A 10,099-nucleotide genomic window follows, 5' to 3' on the forward strand; every position below is an offset into this window, starting at 1 on the left:
TTTAAGTGTCTAGATTGAGGGGAGCTGTTAAATTAGCCCCATCATAGGTTTTTAAATTATCTGAGTAGCCAAGATTCCAAAAATGTGTTACTGGATATAGAAAGGCAGGAACTGATCAAGAAAATCAGTGGAATTTAGCACAGGGCTTGGCACATGAAAAGCATAAAATAAGCATTTATTAAATTAATGAGTAAATAAATTAATTATGAATAAATTAACCTTAACTTTTAAATTAGTTTGTGTATTAGATGGGGAACTGCTTTCTCCACTTTCTCCTCTCTTCTTCCTCTTTCCCTTCTGATTCCCAATTCTTCAAATAAAATAAATGGAGTAGAACAGTTTTCTGGTTATATCTATATATGTATTCCTGTAATAGGGACTTCAAGGATATGCCTGTAGCTTGATAGCGAACAAGGGTCATTCTTTGATAATTGGACTGAACCCTGTGCAATGGAACTGTGACACTTGTAATCAGTAGGAGTGGGTGGGGCTGTGAGATTGACTATGTAGAAAAAGCCTGCAGGATTAAGGGGGCTTTAGGGACAGTCAATGTTAACTCTGCCCTAATGTATTCAAATCTTCTGTACCAACGTGGGCAGGATCTTGAGAGAGGAGGGGCAGGAGGTCACTGAGTTAATTGTGTACAAACAAAAGAAAGCAAACAGCTGTTTCATTCCTCTAAATAACACAGGCACATGCACTTCATACTCCATCCCTGCCCGTACTCTTCAGGAAGACTTTGGGCTCATCCCATGCTGGGGAATGCATTTGTGTGAGCATTAGGCACACAGGCTGATGACTGGACACTTTGTTGGAGAGAATTAATTTCTGGTGAGAGATAAACATGACTTCTAGCCTGCTCCCCTGAAAACAGAGGAAGGAATTAGTTAGGAACAATTTTTGAAACCTCTTAGTAAGTTGTATTGAACAAGGTACTGTTGAGAAATTTTGAGTCTAGTCTTCAAGTCTCTATCTACTTTTCTGGAAGATTCTAAGGTAAAAACATAGGGCATGTTGCTTGGAATCACCCTGAAAGTGAAACATGCCATCCCCACACAAATATACAAATTTTTAAAACATCTGATAATGCCTTGTTTAACCTGTTGTTCCATATTAAACAGTTTGTGAGAGCCTACTGGGCCACAGGTTCCTCTGTCATTCCCCCTTTAAGTTAAATCACTTTCCTTCCAGTCTCTGCATAGTACTACTCTTTATCTCCTTCCAAAGCCCTCCACCCAAATCCTACACTATACTTCAGGATTGTCACTATACTAGAGTCATGTTCCCTGGGAACCATTTAGGAAAGGTTGAAATGCCTCAGAAGGTGACTACATGTTCATCATGAGCTCTATACATGGAGTAACCTGCACTTCTGGCATTTTCCCAGGGACAAAGACCAACCAGTGGTGGAAACCTCACTGGTAACCTAACTCAGTTTGCTTTGCAGAAAAATCCTAACCTTCTAGAAGAAAGGATCCCCACCCTTGGAAAGAAATATTTTGTGAACATAGCTAAGTGGTTTCTCCTTTCTCCTCTTCTCTCCCGTCTTCCTGTACTCTTCTGTAGGATTTTAGACTTCCCTCCTGAAGGCAAGATAAAGTTTCTGTCTATAGTGATAAATCATAGTGTTCAAAGTCTAATGGTAAGAGAAGTTGCCCATCATAAATTGTGACAATAGGCCAAGAACTTTTCAAAAATGAAGTGGTAAGAAGCTCCCACCTCTTCTATGCTTCCTGCTTCTTCCCATCCTGTGCTTTCAAGTGGGACAACCATGGAAGTTGCATATTATATTAAGATATTACATTTTCTGAGGGAATAATACACAAGTAATTGAAATAAACAAAAGGGGATAAAACCTCAGGGGCATCAATGTTTTAATATCTTTGCAAAACAAAGAAACAGCCCAATTGTCTAATTCCAAAATGCCACCGTATAAAAAGGGAAGGGCTGAAGTTGCAGAATGAGAATTTTGAGAAATCCTATTTTTTTAAACCTAGGGATAAAGAATGCCCTTCAGTATTGAATTGTATAGAGAAGGCCCACTCATCCAGAATCTAGAGGAAAAACAGAATTTAAATAGCAAGACACCTTTGCAGGAGTGTTGAAACAAACAAGAAAAAGTTTTATTTTGAAAATACAGTCTTTAAAGATAAAATTTGGCTTTCATTTTCCATATCTAGGTGCATCCAACAAGATCCAAAAACAAACAAAACAACAAAACAAAGACCCACAACATTATGTACAGAGCTCTAAAATGAGCTGTGAATATCTACAAAAGACTAGCATATACTCTTTGTGAAGGGATGTAGTGTGTGGCTTTCTACAGTTCTCAGTCCCCCAGAAGAAGAGTTAACTCCCTGGAGCTGCAGGTGCAGTTGCAGCAAGGGAAGAGCTGGGGTCAGTGAAGGGCTAGGGGTGCGACCCCCCGGGTAGGAGACGTGGAGAAGTGTCTGGGGAGGGGAGCAGCGGCGGCACGGGACAGATCCTGGGCTTCTCTAGAAGTCCTGCCGCGGGGTGTGAGTCAGGCTGTGCCGCCGCAGATCACAGTTTCGCCTGAACACTTTGCCGCACTGCTCGCAGCTGTAGGGCTTGATGTCTGTATGGGTGAGAAGGTGAGTTTTCAGATTACTTCTCTGATTAAAGGTTCTTCCACATGTGGGACATTTGTGTGGAGATTCCTGTTCAGATGTGAAGCAAGCAAAGGATTAATCCTTCACACCACCACTGCACCCTTTTCAATAGTTTCTGTCTTATCGGTATCACAAGCGTTAACATAACACTCGCATGACAACAAAAGAAGGGACTTGCAGGAACAAATCTGTGCTCCTAATCCTCCAATCATGAAAACACACGTGCAGGCATACACAGAGGCCTGATTACACTGATAACTTCAGAGGTAGACCCGCGGCCACCTCGGTGGGCTTTGTGATTTCCAGCTCTTCACATTTCATCACCATGTCATAGGCAGGAAAAGGAGGAAGGAAAAACTCTAATCCTCTCTTAAGGAACAACATTCTCCTGGGTAATAAGGCTCCTCTTTGCTGGAAAACTAAACTATTCCTCAATGTCCTGAAAGCTACAAATTATGAGCCCCCTGGGAAAGAGAACGTATGGGATTTCACTATGCCTCCATTATCAAAATTACCTTTATTTCCTCCTAAACACGAAAGCTTTAAATGCAGGGCAGATTGGATGAAAAAAATTCTAAAATTAGGGTTTATGATAATCAAAGTGGCCTGTTTTTTAAGAAAAATTAAAAAATGCTTTATGTTAAATAAGATTAATTTTATGTATTAAAAAAATCAAGATTGTTGCTTTTCCCCACCTAGAGAACTAATCTAAACAGAGCCTTTTACGAGAAAGAGTCTGCCATTGAACACCTTTTGCAAAGCAATAATGATAAAACGAACCAGCCACTGTTTTTAAACAAGAAAACAAACTTACCTGCATGTGTAAAGTTTTGTGAACTGCTAGAGTTCTAGACTGACAAAATCCTTTCCCACACTCTTGACATTTGAAGGGTTTTTCTTTGGAATGGATATACCTGAAAATTAATATAAGGTTTCATTGAAATAACTTTGCCCCATGATGAAGAGTTGCTTTTAGCAATTACTTAAAAGGAAGTTGTGGAAGAACAAAAGAAACAAGATTTCCATTTATGTTTTTAGATTTTTTTTTTCCTGTGTAATTCTGTTTATGGTTAATCTCAACAAACAGCTTCTCTTCAAAATATTCACTGGCCTGCGGGTTTTATCTACACTTGATCGCCCTCTCTGGTGTTTTCTGGAGCTCAAAACCCCGCTGAACGGGCCTTTCTCGGCCTCCATGGTTTTTCTCTGGGATTTAAATTGGCCAAATCAGGATGTAAGGCAAAGCCGAGTTTAGAGGTGCTAATTTTAGTGAATCCCTTAACAGCCTCCGAGGATGGATACAGAAGTCTCATCTCTGGGGAACAGCAGGTAGAGTCCAGAAAAGATACCCCTAAAAAGGTCTCCCCAACTCCTGAGAAGTTTTTACCCAAGGATAACACTTACATTATTGTATGTCTTCAATTGCCTTGCATTAATGCAGAGTTTAAGGTCGTGGAAGGGAGGTGGGAGTTGTTTGTAAATTCGGTGACCGCAAGACCCCCCCACAATACAGCTTAAAAGAAAGGTCCCCATGGCAGGCTCTGGGGTGCACCTGGTGGGGGGGGGGGCGAGGGGCGAAACCCAACAGAAGTAGCCCGATTGCAGGCAGGACCGGCACCCCAGGGTCCCTCGGTTCTTCCTGCACCACTCCCCACAGCACTGGGAAGAGACAGGATAACCATCCCAGGACTAAGGCCAACGAATTGTTCCTGTCCAAGGCTGAGGAAAGGCTCTCCCTCATCCCAAACAAGAACATAGCAGGAGCCGCTGGGGGGAAAGAAAAAGTAGATGTTGGGAGTTAGCTGAACCAGGCTGGGGAGCGTGACTGAGGGTGTGTTTTAGATCACAGGGGATTATAATGACACTTGGGATGTCTATCAGGACTCAGTGTGTCCAGAACAAATTCGCTTTCCCTCTCCCGGCCACCCTCCTTGCCCGCCTCACCTGTGATCCCGCAGGTGATCTTGCCTCCGGAAGGCCTTGTGGCAGATGTCACACGTGTACGGCCTCTCGTCCGTGTGGGTCCTCTCATGGATGAGCAAATTGTAGGATTTGGTAAAGTGTCTGCCGCAAAACTTGCAGATAAACTCTTTTTTCGTTTTGGATGGCAACCTTCCTCGAGAGGGCTTTCTGTCCGGAGTCAATTTACTGAGGCCCGAGATGGGGCTACCCAGCCCCGGACTCAGCTTGGTTAGGTCTCCCATCTTAGGTGGATCTTCTTGTGTGGCAGCCACCGCCAAATTGGCAAAGTCAAAACGGGGCCGGTCTTTGTGCAGGGCTGGGAGGACATGGGCAATGGCCCCTTGCTTGGGGTGGAATAGGTGGGTGGTAAAAGGCAGGGCCGGGAAGGGGAAGCGCGCGTCCACGAGGCCCTGCGCCGCTGCCATCTCCGTGATGGTGGAGCGGGTGATCTCGTGCACATTGGGATACCCCAGCGTCCAGTGGTTCATGTGCATGGTCTGTACCGCGCTGAGACCGTACAGGCCCTGCAGGTGGTCCACTGTGGCCGGGAAAGTATTCACGGCCTGCAGGAAGGAGTAATTGGTGAGCTGCAGCGACGGGTGGAGCGGGATGGGCGCTGGCAGGGCCTTGCTCCCCATTTTCCGGGATGCTGGGGGGCTAAGGGGACCACCCCTTTCTTCCAGGAATCAGAGGCAGGAGGGCGTGGGGCTCCGACAAAAACCCAGTGAGACAACAGCACGTAGAGAAAGCCCTAAAATTGGTAGGGAAGAGAGGGAGAGACCATGACTATAATCCAAGGTTGCTCCTTCTGCCCTCTGGCACCCACACAGGTTACCACACTTACCCAAGTCTCCCTCCCCACCCGACTCCAAGACCCCCGAAAGAAGCCGTGAGGGGACCTCCTGGCACCTGCTCAAGTCCGCATGCAGATCAGCCCTGGGCCAGAGCAAGAAATGTTTCACTGGAAAACGGGCGCCCAAAGGAAGGAAGGTCGGATTCAGACTCTGGACAGATACAGGGCGGAAGACTCCTCGGTCCCGGGAAAACGAAAGGCGGACAGCTGGGCAGCACCCAGCCCAACCCAGCCCACCTTCCCCAAGCCCATCAGGCGAAGCTCAGTCAACCGCAACGCCAATGCTGGCAGGCCGGGGCGAGCCTCTGTCGCCGCTGCGCCTCGGAGCTCCCGGGAACGGTGGGTTAACGGATGGGTGGTGGGATCCCACGCGCTGCGTTGCCGCCGTGCCCTGCGGCCGCCTTTCCCTCGCTTACCCGGACCGCAAGCCGGCGTGCAAGAGCAAAGCCGGTACGCTTCATCCTTCGGGGCCAGAGGGCCCTGGGAAGGGCTCGCCTCGCCCCGCACTGACCTCGGAGGTTTTCTTTTTCCTTCTCTGCCCTCAGTCCCATTTATCAGCGGTGACGGGCCACAGGAAAGAAAAGTGACACCTCAGGGGCAGGATTCGGTCTAGAATCGCCCCCTCCTCCTCCAGGGGCTCTCCTCCCAACCCCCCACTAAGATCCCTTCCAGATGGTTCAGGCTCCCAGGGGGTGGGGTGGGGGCAGAGAACGTCCCTGAGGCTGGAGGAACCCCTTTTCCCAGACTGAGTGCCAAGCTCTCGGGAGGCCTGAGCTGCTTCCCAGTCTGGCACCGAGAAGCGATCCCTACATCCCTCCACCCGGTAGGCCCCAGGAGACCAGAGAGGAGAGAGAAAACAGGGGAGAGGAGAGAGGAGAGCGCTCCGGGGAGGGAGAGGAAAGGAGCTGCAGCAGAGCCGCAGTAGGCCAAGCACAGGGTGGCCCTGCTGGCCTGCAGGAACCTTGTCCGCTGGCCTAGAGGTGAGTGCGGCTGTGCTCCCGCCACCAGGACACCCGGCCCGGGCCTAAGCAGGGCACTTCCCCTCTCCTCGTGCTCCCAATGGCAACACAGGTCTGATTTCAGACCCAGGTTCCCGGGAGCATCTCACCTACATTCACGGCGGGCCCACATTCTCCCACTGCCGGCCCCTTTTTAGAAAGGAGTTCTGCCAGCTCAGGGGACCAGGGCCTTCCCTCTGCCAGCCCCCCAGGTGTAGGAGTCAGAGCTAAGCACCAGTTTGTGCCACCAACCGCCAAGCCTGGCATTTGAACCCAGTGAGAAGGCAGGAGAGATTCCAGCCTTCCCTTCCCACCCAACCCCTTCCTGCGCCTAAGTTGTCCTCTCCGTGTGTTGTGAAGTATCGCCTGTGGTTCCATCTGTGAGCAGACTTAGGGGGCTACGCTAATGACAGTGCGCTCTGGCAAGGCAGGATCTGGCTGCCTCTGCGGGGCCCACACCTTCTTCTGTTTGGAAGGGCTCCGGGACAGAGATTTATTAACGAATCCCTTCTGCTTGGTGGTATGCGGTCTGGGAGTTCAGGCTAGGAGTTAATGAGAGGTGTGTAACAGTCAGAGGGTCTCAGTCAGACCATTCAACCGCAACTGCAAACCCCCATTAGTAATCAACTTTCCCACCACAAATCACAAGTATTTTTGCTCAGCGGCAACTCTCTTAGGGAGGCAGGAAAAAAAGGATTCTACTAACATTCCTGGTAATCTATCTGATTATTTCCCTTTCAATTAAAAATAATAAATTACACCCTTATTTCCCTTTGTATAATGAGGATTTTCCAGAGATTCAAAATATTATTTTTCCCTTCGTGTTGAAAAGCAACCTCTGTCCCGTAGAGAGGAAACCGAAATTATTATTTGGGTGTATTCCCAGACTAGATTTCTTAGAAATAAATACAGGAGGCAAAGCACAACTCCCACCACAGGGTGTATGTGTTGAAGGGGGGAGCGGGTGTTGGGGGGGAGTGGTGTCAGCTAAAGTACTGTTGTGACCTGTGATTTCTATTCCAAAGGCACAGCAAACTCTGCCATAAAGGTTACACTGCCACAAAGTTGAGTGCCACCTTCTTTCCCTTTTCTCTGAATGGTTTATAACACAGAAATTAACGACTAGTATATTTCAAGTTCATGTTAGCAAAAAGAAGTGCTATTTCATAGTACCTGTTTGTTTTAATTTGCAGAGCATATAGTTTCTTCATAGGGGAAGAGCAAACCATTGCTCCTTTTGAAACCCTTTTACAAACAGAACTACCTTAAATATCCACCAATGGCTCTTGCCACAACTAATTAGGAAGGTTAAATTTCCATACTCCCATTGAGTTGCTGGAAATGTATGTCAAAAGAAGTATCTTAAGTGAATGCAGAGATCCTAAAGTACTTTCGTTTTGTCTAGAGCTGAGCCTTGTAGTTCCCACACTCCCTTTCAGGAAATAACAGCGATCTTCTTCTGCTGTCATTTCTCCACAGTCCTGTTTCAGACCACTGGTTACTTTTAATTTTGCAAGGAAATAAACTTAAACCAATGAAAAGGCATAAATATGTTGGTTGTGCTGAAGCTATTTTTCTTTCATCAGTCTTCTTCACAGGAATTTCCAGGCATGTGGAGAAATTTTGCAAAATTTAGTTGACTGGCTGTCAACAAGGGACATGTGTACACACTTAGTTCAGTGAAGCTTTCAAAACATTGGAGAAAAAAGTTAAGAAGTAACTTGATAGGGAGTTTTGCTCTTTGGTAATGGTATTATTACACTGAATTATCTAAAAATAATATACAGTCAGGGTTCATCTGCTAAAACCTGTGCATTGGTATCTGAGAGAAATGACTGATGGTTGGATAGATAAGCTCACTGAATTTCAGCCCAAACCGCAGTAGAATTTTTGCTCAGCGGCAGCTCTCTCAATTATTATAAATTAGAGAGCTATAGACTAAGTAGATCAAAGATCATTAAAAAGAAAAAAAAAATTGTTTAAGGACAGATTGTTAGGGCCAGGCTGTATCAGGTGAATAGAGGAACGGCTGCGAATTTCCTGCCCCTTCAGAGCGCCTCTGCCTTCCCAAGGAGTTAATTAAATTAAGATGCCTTCCGCATAATCTAGGTTCTGTTTCTCTCTGCTCCCCTTGCTCCCCCTGCGTGAGTAGTTTTCTTGTTCTGCTCAGGACTGCAGTTTGTTTAGCAGAGAAAGTGGCTATCTGCGCCCTTTCGCTTTGGGAAACGCCAGCCCCCTTTTGTTCTCTGCTAACAGGTAGGAAGACAGATCGGGGCTCCCTCCACAAACACCTTTTCCTCGCTCCTTCTTTGTACAACTGCAACTCCTTTCTCACTTGCCATTTCTCGGGAATCCGAGCGTTTAAGCCCCCGGGGAGTTTGCTTTTGGCCCCCCCTCAGTCAGGACTGGAAGGTGGGAGGAAAATTTAAAAGCCAGCACAAGGTTGACAAATTACCGAGAACTGAACTATTTCCCTCTTGAAATGCGCCTTCAGCGTCTCTGGCTGGGCAGGCACCGGGTGTCCGGGCCCGTCCACGCTGCGCTGCCGCGGCTGCCCCGGGACGAGTCGACCCGGGCTTGCTAGGACAGGGGCAGAAACACCATGGGGTTGTGGGGTTTGATCTCAGTGTACGTCGATCGGCTTTTATAAGAAGTCTTGCCGACCGCTTAAATATCCCAAAACAAAACTAAGAAACCGTACGTAGAAGTGTGTGTGGCTGGGTGTTAGCTGGGAGTCGCGTGCCAGGGACCCAAGGAAGTGAGAAATACAGTGCCCTGGGATTGCATCCCCATGATCTATTTTCACATCTAAACTGGGGCACACCAGACCGAGAATCTGAACGCCTCTTGCACCCCCAAACCCTTCCTTCCAAAGGGCGGCTACAGCCACTTCCCAGGGCGGACACTCACCTCCCGCAGAAAGGTCTGCCTGCTCAGCAGCGCTCAAACCCGGTCCAGGCAGCGAGGCGCACAGCTTGGAAAGGTCATTGAGTCCACTCCTGGCAAACTTTTTTTTCCGAGCGGAGTCGCAGGAGTCGCGGACATGATCTGGAGGACGCGAGCAGCGAAAGCAAGAGGAGATCCACGTCTTCGTCAGAGTCTGTGGACGCGGACTGTGTAAAGACCCGGGGTGCTTGGGGCAGGCGTTCAGCGCTCGCCCAGAACCTCGCTCTTCCGCGAACCTCTCGCTGCCGACTCCAGCTGAGGTCGGAGCCCACAGCTTTGCAGGGCGATCACCCTCCAGCAGCAAGCACGCCGAGCTCCGTCCCCGCCCGCGTCCCTCCCCAGGCTGCCCCAGGCCGGGAGTCGTGGGCTTTAGTAGCGGCCCCGCCTCCCCTTCGGGCGGGCGTCCCGCCGCCGAGCGGGGCCCTCAGCGCCCTGGCTCCGCCTTCGCGCCCGGCGTCTGCTAATGGTCCACTCTGTTTACTTGTGTTTGGATAGCAACTAAGCCTTAAAGGCACAGGTTTGCTCGAGGTTTCCCTCGAGCAGCCGTAGGTGACTCAGTTCAAAATTCACATACAAACACAATGCCCACCCCCTTTCTTCTCATTGCCACTTTTCCTTATAATATTAGAAACTCAACAACTGCTTCTCTGCCTCTCAAAGACCCTGCAGAGAATCCCAAAGGGCATTTAGTAATTTTATTTGGTGCGCTC

General features: G+C 48.2%; 1 protein-coding gene across 2 annotated transcripts; it reads right to left on the reverse strand.

The window, feature by feature from the left end:
- Positions 1–2,101: 2,101 nt before the first annotated feature.
- Positions 2,102–9,773, reverse strand: OSR2 (odd-skipped related transciption factor 2). 2 transcript variants are annotated; one of them, XM_023183999.2, is made up of 4 exons: positions 9,354–9,773; positions 4,575–5,343; positions 3,445–3,544; positions 2,102–2,596 (listed from the first exon to the last, which is right to left on the reverse strand). In XM_023183999.2, the coding sequence occupies exons 2-4, from the start codon at positions 5,228–5,230 to the stop codon at positions 2,522–2,524; spliced, it is 831 nt and encodes a 276-aa protein (XP_023039767.1). In that variant the 5' UTR covers positions 5,231–5,343; positions 9,354–9,773; the 3' UTR covers positions 2,102–2,521. The 2 variants fall into 2 exon arrangements, with proteins under 2 accessions (XP_023039767.1, XP_023039766.1); XM_023183998.3 differs by having other exon boundaries at positions 2,102–2,678; positions 9,354–9,734.
- Between the last annotated feature and the right edge of the window lie 326 nt (positions 9,774–10,099).

This window comes from Piliocolobus tephrosceles, chromosome 7 (genome assembly GCF_002776525.5).
Source record: "Piliocolobus tephrosceles isolate RC106 chromosome 7, ASM277652v3, whole genome shotgun sequence".
In the NCBI taxonomy this organism is placed as follows: domain Eukaryota; kingdom Metazoa; phylum Chordata; class Mammalia; order Primates; family Cercopithecidae; genus Piliocolobus; species Piliocolobus tephrosceles.